The sequence below is a fragment of the Semicossyphus pulcher genome, unplaced genomic scaffold (genome assembly GCF_022749685.1).
Source record: "Semicossyphus pulcher isolate SPU_LCO1_2020_fin unplaced genomic scaffold, fSemPul1.0.p SCAF_23, whole genome shotgun sequence".
Taxonomy (NCBI): domain Eukaryota; kingdom Metazoa; phylum Chordata; class Actinopteri; order Labriformes; family Labridae; genus Semicossyphus; species Semicossyphus pulcher.
The window spans coordinates 13644066-13662043 of record NW_027211697.1 but is presented as its reverse complement, the minus strand read 5'-3'; the positions used below and the strand labels follow the sequence as shown (position 1 = coordinate 13662043).

Here is a 17978-nt window from a genome sequence, read left to right as displayed (position 1 = left end):
TAGCATTGTTGACTATTATAGACTCATTACACTCTATTTAAACAGTTTTACTCAGACCCTAAACATTACATGTAGAACCGTGCACATGCTCTCAGAGATGGAGAATGCAGTAAACACAGCACTGATCATTGGTCACATGACTCTTTATACATATATCAAGCCTGTAATCTTGGTTGTTGAAATAAAATCTATGAATCCAGGATCCTTTTAAGCATTTCTATGTTTTTAACATAGACACCAAAAGCAATCTCACTAGCTGGCTTTTATCAAGCCAGCTAGCTTGACCCACCTGGCCTTACCTTTGTGCCCTTAAAGGTCAGCTTTGTTGCAGAAGAACAGTGGTAGAAATTCACGGTGGGAAATGACGTTTTTTGTACGTTTTTGGAGTATGTTTGCTTTTTCAAACATAGAAACAAAACAAGCTCCTCAGACTGGATCAAGTTTCCATTTGTTGGTAAGCCTCAGAAAGAAATACCTTAAGCAGCATCAAGAAGCTGCAGCATCTGTTGTCCGAGCGTTTGTTAGACCTACCTGTAGGGTTGCTAGCCTTTAGGGAAGGTGGCCTGTAGGTAGGATAAGTTTGTGGCATAGACTGGCAGGTTTGTTATGTTTAGTGAATCTCACCTGTGTGTCAATCGCAGAGGACACCGTTAAGTGTTTTGGGTGGGTGTTCTGTTGCAGCAGTCAACAGAAAGAAAAGAGCTGTATACTGTGTTAGCTTCAGTAAGTTCTCTAGTAAGATGCTACAAGCCAACAAAAAGCGAATTGATTAATCTAAAGCAGTTGTATGAAGTTAAAATAAATGTTCAGTCTCTTGCCTTTTTTTTTAACACTGACTTTTGTCATCACCGTCGTGTGCTTGTAAAATGTTTTCAGTATTTTAAAGACTCATTATTCTAGTTTTGTATAACTTTGTGAAGTACCGCAGCATTAACAGCCAGTTCAAGGCAGGATTACAATACCTCTGTAACATTTCGTCGGCGAAATGGCGGGGGGGAAGTCGTTCTGCCTCTCAGCCAGCATCGGGGGCAACAGAGATGGAGCTGGCAGGGGGGAACAGTGCAGGCTGTGAGTATGTAAAGTATGCACTGTTTGTTTACACCTCCTACACATTTTGCTTCCGCAAAACGCTGTGTAGAAACACACCCTGGGGCGGCTTTACGCCGGCCTTGCGTATGTTGAATGTCAAAGGCGGCATAGCAGCGGAGCTTCGTTACGGCGTTGAGGTGGTATTGCAATGTAAAAAGGGATTGTGTTACTTAAAGATCAGTCCATGCATAGTTAAATGAATAGTATCATAAACGTGTGAAAACTAGTCAACTTAATGACTTTTTTTTTTTTTTTTAAAGGAAAATCTTAAGTTGGGGTAGCCCTACCGCACACATTAGTCATGTAGCCTACCTCCGGTTGTCTGAGTCAGGGTGGGATCCTATTTCTCCATGTTGCTGGTTGGTGTCCTTCCCCACTGCACTATGTTGAGCTCTGATGAACACAAACAACCAGAGTAAGTAACACAAACTGATGGAGGAATCTGCAGAATATCAATCAAATCTGAAGAGGAAACTCTGGATAGATTAACCTTTCTAATCATTTTGTTGTTGAAATGTCTGGAGCTGCTCATGTCGTAATTTACAAATAATCTCCCTGTTGTGCTAAATGTTCTACTAGTCAGAGCTCCCTTGTTTCAACCCAGACGGTCTGTGTACGACTCCTGTTTTGGGAGATGATTGCACAAAAAATAATTCATCAAGAGATTCATGAATTCATCCTGGATCACATTATGAATTGGTAGATCAAGGCTGCTCTGCTCTTCACCAGTTTGCCAAAAAACCTTGGGCCATAACGTCATTTATTGTACATTTAATATTTCATAGCAAAGTCAGTTATTTTACATGCAACAGCTTCCCTGTAATGTATTTTGTATTATGTATTCATTTGACAGGTACAGTGCATATTAATAACATTTCTGAAAATATGCGAGTTAGCTAGAAGGCTAATTTACATCTGTGACCCTATGATTCCAGTCAATAACATATTACTGTACTGGACAACTGGACACGTATGTTCACGTTAGTTTTAAGTGCTTTCTAATTTTCATATCGACATTTTTATTTTAAAAACCTCCCCATTCATAATATCTGTCAAAAATTATCGTTTCATGTTTTACAAAAATTAGCACAGTGTCAACAGTGTTAGCCTTTGTTTTAGGCCTTATCTAGCAGTAGCCTGTAAGTCACCCACCAAGTGGACACAGACAAAACAACGGAGAAAAGTAACATGAACGTTCAATCGACAGAAACTCACCACTTCTCATATGTGTGCGAAGAAAACGGCGACGGAAGTGGCTAACTCCTCGACGACCACGCTCCACGTCTTCAGCAAACGGCTAAAGTGCCTGGCACTATGAAGCCTGCTAACCGCTAAATATTTTACTTTTTCTGTTGTCTTACAGCAGCTTTGCTAACATCCGGCAGGTGAGCTAAAGAGAAGGGAATGTTAGAACCTAACGTTTTTTTTATAAACTTTTTTTCCACAATTAAACATCAAGTAAAACTAACACTGGAGTAAAGGCTACAAAATACAGTATATAATGGCAAATACGCAGGGGGACTGATTTTAAAAAAAAGGTAAAGGATATAAATAAAGTTGAATACATCTTGTATAATTGTATTAATAGCCTCTTTTCCTTAAATATATCTATCTATCTATATATATATTTAAGGGATATATAAGGGATGTAAAGCTTGGTGGGGGTGTGGTTAGAACAGAAAACGCAATGATAAATTAATGACGTTCTGGCTGTCAGCTGCTGTATTTCCTTCATAACAGAGTAAGAAAGACCCTTCAGAGCACTGCTCTCACACAAAGAGGAACGAGATGATCTCTTGAGCCACACAGGACTTAAAATGACATTTGGGTGCTGGATTTTCCTTTTTTTTATTGTGGCTTCTCACTACATTCAAATAACAGGGGCATTGGCTCTGACCCATGGAGACCTACCTGTTGGCTCCTAGTAACAAATGGGGAAATGGGGCCTTTTCTCTGCTGCACTCATGATATTTTGAGACAGAACTTTTGAAATGTAAAATGTACAGCAGTGAGCGCTTATAAGCTGACCTTGGGACCACAGTTACATGCCCTTAGATAAAAACAATAACATACCACATTCGACAAGTCCACTGAAACATAAACATGCTATAGTGCAACAGCAGAGTAATTATATTTGTTTGTAAGAGTACTTCGGTGGGTGTTTCAAGCAAATGTGTGATTGGAGTTGTGAAAAAAACAACAGAGTTGTGATATTATCTCGCAGTGGTTTTACAGCTACTTCCCTTAGCTTTTCCTGTAAACATAATACAGAAAATCACAACCATATCAATGGGTATATGTATAGCATAATATTTTTAATTATTATGGATTAAAACTGAACACTTAAAAATCCAAGCCCTCTTTAATAGCTGCTGAATTGAATTATACTTAGGGACACTTATTGATTTTATAAATTACACCTAAAGGGGAATGATGTTTTAAAATGTTTTCCCTTATTAAAAAATACACAATACAAACAGCAAAATCATCATCAGGCCCCATATTCTTATAACAATCATCATGGATTCTCTAAGTTGTTCGAATGTTTTTGCTAATTATTTGATTATAACATGTTAAACGTTCCTGATGCTATTCATGGCTAATACTGAACATGGGTATATAAATAACACGTAGATCATATTGAAGGGTATATCTTCTCTTTATAAACACAGTTAAGTTTAGTGATGGCAGATATATCAAGAGTATTATGACCTCCCATCAGCTTTTGTTCAAATGGATATACAGTCAGGGCCTCTGATTGTGAATAAACATCATTCTGCATCATATTACAGACCGGACAAAACAAAAATAATCCACTGTTCAAGATTTACTTCAGTCCAAACGGCTGTCTGAGATGTTTTTCTCTACAGCCTAGAACACATTATAAAAATGAACAGAAGTTCAAATTCCACACAGTAAGCAAAGTTTGAATTCTGTTTCCCTTTGCTGCAAACAAAGTGACAGACAATTGTAACTTCTGTCATACTAATTGTTTGCTGCCATGAGAGATGTTTTTGTAGACATTTATTCACAAATACATAACTCCAGATGTGACATTTCTGACCTACTACTAATCTACTGAGCCTCCAACTGCACATGGATAAATGCAGAATAGATAGTTTACTCCAAATTGCTGCATATTGTTCAGTGGGGAAAATGTCTAACCTAATGTGTTGATATGGGTTTGACCTATATAAGTAGGCCTTCACATTCTATTAAACTGCATGGCTTAGAGCAATCAGTATATCAGTTGAACACAGGCGAAAGTGTAGGTATAATAGGTGTCATTGCTCCCTGAGTTTTGCACATAAGGTTTTCCTTGTTTACAGCCAAAGAGGGCGCGGCTTTATCCCTACTTTATATGCGCGCGCCGAGTTCATTCAAGTTAAAAAGGAACACGCACGCACGCACGGCCTACTTTCCCCCAATTATATCTCTCATAAGCGGAGACGTGAGGGGGGCATAGGGAGCATAAAGAGTGGGATTCAAGTCCCTTGCAGGCTGCTGCCGCTGTGTCAGTAAGCGAATACTGGTGGATCGGTCTCTCCAAATTGAGTCTGCGCTGGAAACGAACATGCGACTGAACGACGAGCGCGTCATGCGTGTCTTCCTTGTCTTTTGCTCTGCGCGATCAGTGGCTCTGTGTTCCACAATCCCCTGGGATACTGTACCGCCCTCGATGGCTCTGCTATCGGTGTTTCGCTCACATTGAATGGCTGCCCGGAGCGAGGAAAAGCGGGGAGAAAGAGCCCAGCCTCTCCTCCTTTGAACCAGCGCTGTCTGCATCAACTTCCCGGCGAGGGGGTGAGTGTCTTGCCTGCCGTGGCGTGAGGCGTCCTGCCGGGGTCGTCTGAGGATTCACCGGTGGCGGTGGGCAGAGGAAGAGGAGGGGGCAGAGGGATATGTGCCGGGTGCACTTAGTTAGAGCCCTGGATTTGGGTTAATGATGATCGGTCCAGCTGATACGAGACAATTAATGCAATGGGAAAAGTCTGAAGATTTATTTTGCACAGCCCTAAACTTTCTGTGGCCCTTTTAAGACCCAATACTAAACTACATTATGGACTTGGAATGCGATGTTTATAGTTTAGCGGTTAATTTATCTAAAATATGCAAAAATGCGGTGGCAGTCAGGTTTTTTGGCAGGGCAGCTCTCGCGCGCCGGTTGTAAAGAATTGTGCCTTGTTGTGCCCCCCCACCCCCCCGCTCCGTGCCGCACTGGTTCCGTCTGGCTCGCCCTCAGCTGCTGCGTGTCCTGGGATGACCTGTTGATGTCGGTAGAATGGAGAATGGCAGGGGGAGCGATTTCCCCCATCACCAAAATATTTAAATAAGCAACATTTGGGCTTGACAACCGGCGTCGCAGCACCACTACCTCGTCCGCACGGCAGTAAGTGTCTCGTTTATCTATTGAGTGTGGATTATCGCGGAAATGCGCGACATTATGCAGCTGGGCTGAATGTGCATGAGGTGGATGGTGCGCCGGGGCCAACCCAAAATATTTAACAGCACTGTTAGCTTAGCCATTAGCCACATCTATGGGCCTGCTGCGGATGGGGAGAGGACATGAAACATTTCAGCTTTGACAGTTAGAGGGGAAAGATGAGGAAGTTACGAGAGCTTCGTCTGCTGAAGATGGGTTAGATTAATATACTTTAATGTCATTTGATGGCACGTAAACAGGAACACAGCGTCGCCCTCACCCGGGTATCACCGGGGCTTGCTGCCATCCTGTGTCGCCCCCCTCCCGTCGCGTCCCGGCTCCGGTGCCAGCAGACAGTGGAGCTCTCCCGGCGGGTAGCCTGGCACACGGCGTGGTTCAGAGCTCCTTATCGGTTCCTCGACATCCTTCCCCGTTGAAACATGTCTTCACAGAGACAGACTATAGTCGGGACAATCATAATGTCTTCCTCGGTAATGTGGAGTTAAGAAGTTTAGACGCGTTTGATATATGTACTCTTTGAAATTCAGTTTCTTCCTGTTATATAAGAATAACCAAGACTCTGGCCTGTATGTAGGCTATATCTTGATTTGATAGGAGTATAGCCAAGCAGGCATGGGCAGATGAGAACCAGGAAATGCCTATAGAGCATGCATTGTGTGCCAGCTGCACCAATGACTCCACAGTTATCATGCCCATAGCAAATTAAAGGCTGTTTTCAATCGTGCAAGTGAACAAACTGGAAAGTAGGTCTACATTGGGAAATGTATTGTCAGCTGTTCTATCATAACATAAAATAAGCCCTATGAAGACTGGCAAAACATTCTTAAGGCTTACTATGAAAAGTCTATGGTCTTAAGCATGTTGTGAGTATGTTTGACCTACTTTCCTCAGGAGGCTGGTTGGTTTGAGATTTAAGCCACAGGGTGAGTTCGGGTGAATTTCATTCTTTCACATCGCTGCACTCTATATATTTAATGGAATAAGGACCTGAGATGATCCCTCTTCATCTCTGCAGGCCTCACTGCCCCTCCTTGGTGCATAAAGACACACATGCAAACACACACACAGTCACATTCTCTCTCACTGTCAGGACAAACTGTGCAAACACACCCTGCTCTCAGCTCTGTGCTTGTGTGTCTTTATGTGCACGCATGTGTGCTTACTGCGGCTCGCCAAACTGTAAACAAGCAGTATTGTCTAATGCCTGTGTGTGACTCAGTGTGCCTTTTGTGGGTTTGTTTGAGTTTGTGTGTGCGCATCTGTGTTTTAGTATGAGGGAGAGGGAGCTTGAGTGAGACAGAGACAAAGAGAGCATTTCTCTTTACCCTGGAGCTTGGCGAGGTCCCAAATGAAAGGCTTTGGATATGATGGGGCGGCTCACTCCAGCCTCATCAGTCAGGCACACCAAAGTTGGTTGTATGCCTCTCACAGGGTGGGCTTCAGCCAGTTTGCTCTCACATTATCAGAGATCGTCGTTGATTGGTGTAAGTGCGTTTGTGTGTAGCATGCATTCATGCAACATTTTTAAGTGGTAAAGCATCCGTATGAACAGAAGCTTTGTGTAGAGTATGCATGCACACTTTTGTACAGTGCAGACCTGTGCACGCCTCAGGGGGGTTTCTGGGCAATGAAAATGTTATATGAGCTTATCAGCGGATTAGTGTTATAGTGGAGGTTATATAGTGATTGTGGGGACAGAGGGCATGTAATGCTTATACATGTGATGTCTCACTGCTCAGAAAGTAGATTCCACAAAATGTTATTCAGGTGAACGAGTTAATGCATTCAAACTGTAAAGCAGAAAACATCAGGTAAAATATCTGCAGCGTTTCACACAAAGTGACACTGAGAACAAAGCTCTCTGACAGAGCCCAGCAGTCGTGTTGCTGCCTGCACACACTGTGTTCATGTCTCAGTCTGAGGGAACTTTGGTTCACTTTAATTTAATATTGACATAATGTAGGAATCTTGGAGAGGGCGCAGAGCAAGGGGGTATGTTTGCCTTTGACCGTTTAGAGAAGTGCATGGAAAATGTGATGTGGTGTTTGTTTAGGCCACACACATTTGCACATAGAATGTGACCCAGTTATCCAAGGACACCAGGATTTTATAGCTCATAGAAGACAGAAAATAAAAAGGCTTTCACTGAGCCTGCTCCTGGCAATAACAACTTCTGGAAGGCCGGAGTGACGTATAGGATTAATGCAATGTAGATTATCCGTGGAGGCTTCAACCAAACTTTGTTTCAAACATCAACGTCCTGTAAGCCTGCCAGAGGCCTGCAGTGGGACTGTGTGGACAAATATCTTGGCCTGTGTCAGTCGAATATGACAAAGGAAATATTCTTTTTCTGTAGGGCAGAGGCATTACATTGTGAATAACCTGGCCTGGTAGTAATTAAAACACAGACTTTCATTGGGGTTTTTGTGTGTGCTCCGTATCACTCCCAGCCATTTTATGGAGTCACTTGACATTCCTCGCCTGTATTGTTTTAGGTCTGTTTTCGTTGAGCTTCCTGTCTTTTAACATCACAGTGTTACATTACACCCCCTGCCCGCAATGTCTTCTGACCCCCCCGACACCAAGCAAACAACAGTTGATAAAAAAGCGCATGTCATTGTGTGGAATGAGTCCTCGGCCCGCTTAATGTCCAGAGATGAAGCATGAAACGGAAAACACCGGGTTATAAATAGAGCTGCAACGACTGATTGATAAATTGATTACTGGGTAGAATGAAAATGAATCGCCAGCTATTTGAGTTGATCGATGAATGGTTCCAGGCGGAGAAGTCAGAGATTTTCTGCTTCCAGCTTCTAACTTGACAGGATTTTCTGCTCTTTGTCTTTGAGTCGATGACTGTTGGTTTGACAAAAGATCTATTTTATATACTAAAAGACTTGTTGCAGCCACAGTCACAGATTCCACTTATTCTTTAGTTCATGAATGAATTTCATAAAATCAGTCCTCCTTTGAAACCCTCATGTCCTAGTGAAGCTATGAGCTAGCTATGAGAGATTACTATGTACCTGCCCAGGTAAAGGTCATTGTGTCACAATCCAGACACTCATAGTAATAGAGTAATAATTAACAGCAACATCATGATGATGTCTCATTTCTGTCTCTCTTCTTTCCCAACAAGACCCTTTGGTGGTGTGCGTCGGCGCACCATGGCCCAGACCCTCCAGATGGCGATCCCAAACTTTGGCAACAATGTTTTAGAGTGTCTGAACGAGCAGCGGCTGCAGGGCCTCTACTGCGACGTCTCCGTGGTGGTCAAGGGCCATGCCTTCAAGGTAATGATGAGACAGCAAAGAATGATGGTTTTCATATAGGAATGCGACTTATTTTGAAAGTTGGGTGTAAACCTGTGGCTCCATGGCAGGCAGAACTAACTTCACGCACTTTGGATAATCTGAACGTGGAGGCCGTCTTTACAGCTTTCTTTGTAACGTTGTAAATGTGTGTATGCTGCTTCGATAGTACTTATATCAGTGTTTCATGATTCATAATGTACAAGTAATCTTTCAGTTTCTTATATTAATATTTTTTATGAATAAACACATGGCTGCACATAGAACCTCATTACTTATAACTTGCCTCAGTAATGTCTTAGTCTTTGCACTAAACTAAACTACTGGCGTATTTGAATGTTATCATCCCCTGAACTTATCAGTCTGTTAGTTATAAGAATCTCTTCCGACCCTGTCTTCATAGCAGGGGCAAAGAGGCTTGGACCTAAGTGGTCGTGACGTCCGTGGCAGTGGCATAAAGTCTAATTCACTCATCCCTTCTGTGCTTTTGTCTCAGGCCCATCGAGCGGTGCTGGCTGCTAGCAGTTCTTATTTCAGGGACCTTTTCAGCAGCAATAGCGGAGGTGGTAGCAGCAATGAGACAAGCCCAACCGTAGTGGAGCTCCCGTCGGCGGTGCAGCCCCAGAGCTTCCAGCAGATTTTGACCTTCTGCTACACAGGCCGTCTCAGCATGACAGTGGGGGACCAGTTTCTCCTCATGTATACTGCGGGCTTCCTGCAGATCCAACAGATCATGGAAAAAGGCACTGAATTCTTCCTTAAAGTAAGGATTACCTGAAGGAAGCATGTGTGCTGCACTTAAGACATTATTGAGCAATAAGATGTGTAAAAACCATGTCAACACCCGAAGTGTCGGTGGTAATAACATTATAATGTGAATGTGGTTCTAAATAAACGAAGGGGTCACATGAGCTGCATTTCCTCCACAGGAACTTCCCCCCCTGGCCCGGCGCTTTAGAGTGCTGCGAGGGGTGTAGTGCTGAAGATTTCTGAATTTGAAAACGCAGACAACAATTAACTGGAGAAACATTTTAGTCCCTTGAAAAGTAGCTCCTGAGACTAAAAGTCCCAGGAACTTTTGTTGGGCTTTAATCATTAAGACACGTTTACTGAAAACGATGAATAACCTGAGCACATTAAGGGGCCATTACCTGTCAAGATGTGTAGCTGTTGGACTGACAGATTGTCCGTCCTTCAGCCCAGCCACTAGCAGACAAACATGTTTTTTTCATGTGTGCTGACATAAAGATGATGTTTACCTTTATCTCTAGGTCTCCTCCCCCAGCTGTGACTCTCAGGGCCTCCACGCTGAAGAGGCCCCACCTTCTGAGCCCCAGAGCCCTGTGACACAGACCAGTAATGGTGCCACCCGGCCTGCCTCATGCGTGACGCCGCTCTCTCTGGTTTCCCGAGTGAAGACGGAGCAGCCGGCTAGCCAGCCAGAAGCAGCCACTCCTTACTCGGTTGTCTGCACTCCTGTAGCCAAGCGGCTATGGGAGGGTGGCAGCAGCCGAGAGGGAGGTGGAGTAGGCTCAGGAGGGGGAGGAGGGGCCAGGAAGGCGGCTCGTTATTCCCAGGAGGCAGTGCGTGGCAGTGCCATCCAAAGCCCAGGCGCTCTGGGACTGGCAATGGGTATGGGTGCCACAGCAACCAGCCTGGCTGGTATGGTGGCCAGTGGCGGGCTCAGCAGCAGCGCAGGCACCAACGGGAGCTCTGCAGCGGGTCTCGGCATGTCAGAGGGTGCCAGCCCCGGCACCCTGAGCACCTACGCCAGTGACTCACCCATCAGCTACCATGACGATGAAGAAGAGGAAGAGGGGACTGATGAATGTGCTGAAGAGCAGTACAGGCAAATCTGCAACATGTATACCATGTACAGCATGCTCAACATGGGAGCTGCAGGTAATGGACATGACACACAGTCGTATGTTTAAATGCATCTGCACGTAAGAGACAATGTGTCACATGGTCGAAGGTTGATGCCCACTTATATCACTTATAACAGTAATCCCATGTATTTCTGGTTTAAGCAGGCATTGTACCGTGTGCTCTGTTTTCTCTGCGAGTAAAAGTGATGTGGTTTTATTTTAATCTTACAGTAAACTGTTTTTCAGCAGCTGGTGAGCGTGTTGAAGCTCTACCGGACCACACAGAGACACGGGGTCGGATGCGAGGCAGAGACCTCACATGTCTTCCTGCAGAACTCATCGCTCAGATAGGCAACCGCTGTCATCCCAAACTGTACGAGGAAGGAGACCCTGCTGAGAAGCTAGAGTTAGTCTCAGGTAAGTCACGTGTTTTTATGTTTTGATTCATTGTCAAGAAGTTTTTACAAAAGTTTGACATTCAGAGGAGCTTATGAAATACACAGACTTGTGTTTATTGTTTCTCTCCAGAAATAAACAATTGGGCAAAATAATCCTTCAGAAATGTTCCAATGTTAGTTCATTCAAGGAATCAATAACACGTATTTGGAAGAAGCTGTCCTGAGATGACTGGGCTTGGCATTGGCATGCAGATTATGCGTCATTCTTGCACGCGGCTCAGTGTGTTTATGTTACGGAAGTCCTGTGACAATGTGTCTGTTACCTTACAAACTGAGCTGCATACCTTTCAATCTCGCGAGTCCATGAGACGTGAATAAAGAAAGAAAGGGTTGTTGGCGAGTGAGTCGTGAATGTACCTACCGTGATCGTGGTAGTGAGAGGAATAAAAGTGTTAAGATGTGAAAGAAGAAATAAAAACTCTAAATACACAATGACATGTAACTAAAGCACAGCCTCTTCAGTCTGAAGTGAGTCCCAGTTGTCACTAGATAAACAAATGTTCCAGTAAATCAGAGTGAGGATCGTGACTGTACATGACCCACATAATCCGAACAGGTCAAACAGGCTGTCAGTCATAAATGGTGATAAGTACTGATGACTTTCAGTGGTTCATTTGTTTGTTGATATACTTGCTTGCAGGTACTTCTGTGTATATATCGAGAGCCCAGCTGATGAACTGTCATGTGAGCGCAGGGACCAGACACAAGGTGCTGCTGAGGAGGCTGCTGGCTGCCTTCTTTGACAGGTCTGTTACTTCTGTCTGTGTGTCTGAGTCTATTTCTGCAAGTCTTTCATGTAAAGTTAGCAAATGCTTAGTTTTGATATAGACATGAATGTATTTTCTCTCTACTGGCATTAAAGCGGTTTAATAATTTCTGCTTTTGTCTGTTCCGTGCAACTCTGTCTTGTTTTAATGTATCAGGAACACACTGGCCAACAGCTGTGGAACAGGCATCCGCTCGTCCACCAACGACCCCAGTCGCAAGCCCCTGGACAACCGAGTTCTGCATGCAGTCAAATGTGAGCATGCATGTTTCGTCCACAGAGCACGCAAACGGCACGTGTTAGCTTGTAAGGATGACAACAGATGAAGGGGAGTGTGCATGCATTTACATTGTGCATGAATGTATTACACGTACTTCTCAGGCTCAGTTAATTTAACAGTGAAACAGGTCAGAGGGTTTGAGTGCTTTTTGATGAAAGTGCAAATAAGATTTTATTTGTTACCTACTGCAATAACATGCAGTGACCACTAGATGGCACCATGAAACTGAACGCAAGACCCTGACTGTTGTGTGTGTGTACAAAAAACTTTGATAGCTCAGTGACGATTCAGTAAGATTTCTCTTCATCTCATCAGTGCAGTGACTCAGGCAGCAGCTCGTGTTTCAGGAGATCAGTCTCTGAGCTGCTCATTTACAGTTTACGTGTTGAACCAGCATGAGCTCAGGAAGACCTCCAACCATCATTTTGAAATCATTTAACCGTCACTTATTGAGAGTATACAGTGTTTGCTGAGAATGTATTTTTTAAGGGCGCAGCTTTTTTCATTTTAGATGCTTCCGGATTTTCCATGCACACTGAAATCTTGGGATGTAATGCCCAAACTGACAACACACTGACACGTGTAGACAGGAGACGTTGGGCAAAAACCCCTGTGGAAAAAACAGAACTTTAGAAAGTACAAATTTAAGCAGCATCCTGCTACATGGTGTCATAAAGTAAGCTGAGCTCTACTTGTGACATGGTTGTTGTTTTGGGTCCGATCTGCTTCATGGCACTGTTGGTTCACAGCACAAGTTGCAACAGTTCTGACTGTGTTTTTATTCTTTCCTACATTAGTTTACTGCCAGAACTTTGCCACCAGCTTTAAAGAAAGCGAGATGAACGCCATCGCAGCTGACATGTGCACTAACGCCCGACGCGTGGTCCGTAAGAGCTGGATCCCCAAGCTGAAGCTGCTGATGGCTGAGAGCGACGCCTACACCGCTTTCCTTCCAGACGGTGTCAAGATGGAGGACGACACCCTGGGGACAGACCCGGCCTTCGACCCCGCCTCTCTGGAGGCTGCTGGCGGCGTGGGCATTGAGTCAGGTGGCTCTTCAGGTGAATCACTACCAGGTGTGGGCGGGGACGGAGGACCCTTATTTTGAACATTGTGTCCAGGGGAAGGTTGAAATTTGGAGACACAAGTACCAGTATTCCCCAGCTCTGCTTGCCTCCTCACTCTTTGGCCCACGCTGATCTCTCACATCTGACTGTACTACACTGCTCGGGTCCACAGCTGTTGGCACCCTGATGTAACAAGGACATGAACACTTTAATTCTTGCTTTATGACTGTACAATGGAGTTAGTTAAGGAAAGGGAGAGAGTAAGAGGGTGTTAAGTTTTCTTCTAACGGCCCTCTGCCTCCCCTTGTCTTTTTAAGGTGTATAACACATCCACTGTTGCATATTAAATACATTCCCTGAAATGCAGGTGGTGGGGGGAGCTGCGTGTGCAGCCTGAGAAAGAAAAAGTGGCTGAATGGACTAGGAGAAGAGGGGGCGAGTATATTGAATGTAAGTGTCGGTGGCATTTTTCTCTATGCAAGCCTGACGACTTGTATTCCAGCCTCGGAGAGGAAATTAATTTAAAATGGATTCAAAATGTAACGAACACTTCCTGTTCTTCCTCGTCTCACACCCTCCACTCACCACCCTGCAAGTATTCTTCACCCCGAATCCTTTCTGAGACCAGAGAATCTCACCTGAGTGTGTCACTGTGCAGTCTTATAGAAAATATCTCATCTTTGTTTTCAAAATGTTTCTCCGTCTGTGAACCGTAAAGAGATCCAGAGAGAAGGGAAACGCTTTCTACTGAGATGATTGTAAAGAAAACGGGAGGGCAACAGGTAATCAAAGATGGTCATATTTTTAGAGGATAAACTATATTTATACATGTGCCCATGCCAAGAATATGGTGTGAGCAAGGAGAGACAGAGAGATTGTTTTAAAATCTCGATCTTCATGTTTTATTGGAAGAGGTCTTGTCAAATAAGGAAAAGTGCTATTTTTGCAGAAAAAAGGAGTATATTAAAGCAGTCTTATCATAGGACCCATAGTTGTTTATTTTTATCCTTTCTGACAGAACTGAGTGATGGAATGAGCAGTAAGACTGCTAAATTTAAAGCATTTCATCTTCTGTTCACTAGCTTAAAAGGAATAATAAGACTGATTTAGCTGGCTTGACTGTTTTCTAAGATAACCATTTCTTGTGAGGTTATGAACCTGCAACGTTTGCCTCCTCCGATTAAACACTGACCCACAGTTTTGAAGATTGCATGTAGAAATACAAAGGTTTCATTGATGTGACAACAACACGGCTTGTTTTTCCTTTGTACTGAAACAATGCAAAAAGTAATTCTGGACTATTGGAACGTGCCTTTTAGTTTAAACCATGAAGCAGAGGCCGGGTGGGCTCAGTGACGTCATGAGGGGGTAAGATTGCTTTAAGGTACTATCATGTGTGTGTGAAACAGAAGGAGAGTCTGTACTGCATGGCTGTGTGTTCTGGTATGTAGTTTATTCATGTATCTAATGCACCACCTCTTTAATTTTGCACCTTTGTGAGAGGTAGAGTGGAGGTTTCTGCACCTTAATGAGAAGAACCAGTGGTTCACGCACCTTTTTCAGAATTGTTGTGTAGCATCTGAACCCCTTTAGGTGGAATTATAATTTGTTTCCTGCATAGAAGTGGCACAAACCCTACTGTAAATAATCAAGAAGACTGTTGAGTTAATCCCAAGTGTTCTTCCTTTCTGTTGCTGGATGCATCTGATTATTATATAATGTCAACAACTGACCTTTTTTATGTGAACGTTTGTTTGCTAGAAGAATGCATGTTGACCTGTCGCTCACAGGTTCGAACGGGGGATTCATTATTCCTGTTGCAGGCGGATGGAAGTGAAAGTCGTCTGGGTGCAATTTAGGAATCTGTGCTTAATCCGAAATGCTTCTAAAGACGACTGATGACTCCTTAGAGGCATTTCCTGAAGGTTATATTTTTGCTGAAGAAAGGTAAAAAGTAGTTATTTTTTCAGTCTTGTTGGAAAATAACTGAAGGCATGATAGATATAGATCAACATATGTTTATTATTGATTAAAATAATCAGGATGAGTTTACTGAGATGGTTTGGCCTGAGGATATAGGGACAGATAAAAATGCAGTACCTTGTAAGTATTCTGTTAAGGGTAATGCCAACAAAACCTCAGTACGCTTTGCATTTGACTGTAGATGCCACAAGAGCATCCCTCCCCCACTTACCTCTTTGAAGACTGCTGTGCTTCCTGTGCTTCATGCAGCTGGTGTCATGTTTCACTTCCACAAGTCTGTTCATGTGTGTCAGCCAGGCAAAGCAGCGGTTTCAGGTAGTTAAATCTGAAATATAATGTTTCATTTGCTTAGTGGCTTTTTCGCTGAGCAAAGTTTGCACAACCTCGACACGACTCAAGCTACATCTTTGTGTTTTTCACCCACATTGTTTTAATTATAACGATACTCTAAGTTTTTCTAGGTGTATTTAAGTTAGCACAATCCCTGCAATAGTTTGAGAAATCACATGTTACACAGAAAATCTGTAATTTCACACAAATGAAAGGACCAAGAGGAGTTCTTTCAAGTGGAAAAGCTACGACCTCTGAACTTAACGTAGGACGTGTTGTGGACATTCAGTCTGTCGGTGATATTGCACTCTGTGAAAAATCTCCTTTAGCATATTGTCGACTAAACCTAGTGATCAAAGCAGGTCGGACCATAGCCAATTGATTTCCATGATTAAAGGACTGTTACTGAGAGGCGTTTGCACAACCAGGAGAAGCAGAGCGTCTTTTTTTAACTAAACAAAATAAGACTTTAAACGATCAAAAACGAATAAGCTAATAACTAAAAATGAGAAGCAACAAGGGCTCTGATTAGTTTCTTACAGTAACGATGTTACACTGTGACCTGCTGAATGACTTGTGCTCCATTCTGAGTCACTCACTCGTGCTGAAATGTCACCACTGAATCAGCATTGATTGTAAGGAAACCATGTTGGTCTGCTTTTGGCAGCACAGCAGCTCAGCCCGACACAGATGCATTGATGAAGTCAGTGTGTCTGTTGTGCCTCATGAACCAAGTTTAAAAACACTGGGTGAAGAGCTACAGAGCTACTGGATGATCGAGTTAACGTCACGGTAAATGTCAGGGTCAGCCATCAGGGCCCGCTCTCTGATGTCCCTCGTTCACACCTACTTATTTCATGCTATTTTTTTCTCAACGTGCTTTTTAAACTTATTTCTTTATCTTTTAACGTCTGTGTTTACACCTCACAAAACACATAGACCTACACACTTGAATGGATAAGGTGTGGCACCGGCATGGGGAACCTTTTGTCACTAAACAGTACATATATAAATATGATAATACACATGTATAGATAAATACTGTATATTATATATAGACGCACACATAGGTCCGATTGTTTGTTGTGCACTCGCAGCATGAGGTATATATTTACCCAGAAACGACGCTTTTTCACACCCTGTGCAGTACTTGGTCTGCCCATGTCTTGGCCCCTGCTCCTGTCCCTCTGTAACCCTGTAGCACCAGTGGACATCCTGTACTTGTCATCCTCCTCTTTCTGTGTTCCAAGTGCCAATAACTTTGTGAAAGCCCTGTAACTGTGACCCAACATTATCAAAGGTAATTGCACATTAACGACTGTAAAATAAATAAATACAAATCATAGAGAAAATGTCCACATGGATTAAATAATGAATATCTTAATAAAAGATTTGTAACAATTCTGTGTGTGACTCTTGTTTCTGCCGGAGTGTTCAGCTGCCTGTCCGTCTATTTTTAAGCCGAGATGTGAGATATGTGCCACCACAGCCTCCTCGCACTGAGCCTGCATGGCTCATTTGGTTACTTCTCATGCATGAACCCAGAACAAGGAGAACTTCAAGGAAAGTGATTTGACTATGAAACGTGTTTTATGCACTGAACATTTGCACTCTACATTTAACTTTTACATAAAAAATAAACCGATTAAAATAAAAGTTACCATACTCAACAGCACCGTGTCTACTGTGGACACCTTCAGGTTCCTGGGATCCACAATCTCCAAGCACCTGAAGTGGACGTCCCACATGGACACTGTCAGGAATAAGGCCCAGCAGAGGATGTACTTCCTGCGTCAGCTCAGGAAGTTCAACCTGCCTCAGGAGCTGCTGATCATGTTCTACACGGCCATCATCCAGTCAGTTCTCTGCACGTCTGTCACCGTTTGGTTTGGATCTGCCACCAAACAGGACAGGAAAGGACAATCAGGTCTGCGGAGAGGATTACCGGAACAGACCTGCCCTCCATCCAGGACCTGTACTGTTCCAGGGTCAGGAAGCGGGCAGGTAACGTCACTGCAGACCCCTCGCACCCCGGACACTAACTGTTTGAAACACAACAGAGCACTAAAACATGCAGACACAGAAACAGGCTGTCACTCTGATAAACGCTTAACAGTCACAGAACGTCACAACAATCAGTGTGGAACAACCCTGTTACCTGTAAATAAATTATTGTTCATCTCATCGCATGGACACACTTTTTATTCATGTCATCTGACACGAATCTATGCACACTGTTTTTTACTGTAAACACTGGAGACTATCTGCCTCATGTAAATGAACCCATCTGTTACATAACTACACAGTTTTTACCACAGTGTATATTTCAGCATCATGTTTGCACTATTGTCTCATGTAGGCTTGATCCTAGTTTAATATGTA

General features: G+C 43.4%; 1 protein-coding gene across 4 annotated transcripts; it reads left to right on the top strand.

Moving 5' to 3' along the window:
* Window positions 1-4578: 4578 nt before the first annotated feature.
* On the top strand, window positions 4579-16999 carry nacc1a (nucleus accumbens associated 1, BEN and BTB (POZ) domain containing a). Of its 4 annotated transcripts, none has more exons than XM_069674556.1 (8): window positions 4579-4893; window positions 8673-8826; window positions 9341-9607; window positions 10116-10746; window positions 10959-11129; window positions 11811-11916; window positions 12094-12191; window positions 13014-16999. In XM_069674556.1, the coding sequence occupies exons 2-8, from the start codon at window positions 8701-8703 to the stop codon at window positions 13322-13324; spliced, it is 1710 nt and encodes a 569-aa protein (XP_069530657.1). In that variant the 5' UTR covers window positions 4579-4893; window positions 8673-8700; the 3' UTR covers window positions 13325-16999. The 4 variants fall into 4 exon arrangements, with proteins under 4 accessions (XP_069530657.1, XP_069530659.1, XP_069530656.1 ...); XM_069674558.1 differs by lacking the exon at window positions 4579-4893 and adding an exon at window positions 5402-5479; XM_069674555.1 differs by lacking the exon at window positions 4579-4893 and having other exon boundaries at window positions 8621-8826; window positions 10962-11129.
* Window positions 17000-17978: the final 979 nt, after the last annotated feature.

Excerpts from the sequence above, each read along its gene's own strand:
- nacc1a (XM_069674554.1), top strand. The coding sequence starts at position 8,632 with ATGATGATGTCTCATTTCTGTCTCTCTTCTTTCCCAACAAGACCCTTT. Across the intron at positions 9,608-10,115 it reads GCACTGAATTCTTCCTTAAA|GTCTCCTCCCCCAGCTGTGA; the intron begins GTAAGGATTACC and ends CTTTATCTCTAG. Across the intron at positions 10,747-10,958 it reads GCTCAACATGGGAGCTGCAG|CAGCTGGTGAGCGTGTTGAA; the intron begins GTAATGGACATG and ends ACTGTTTTTCAG.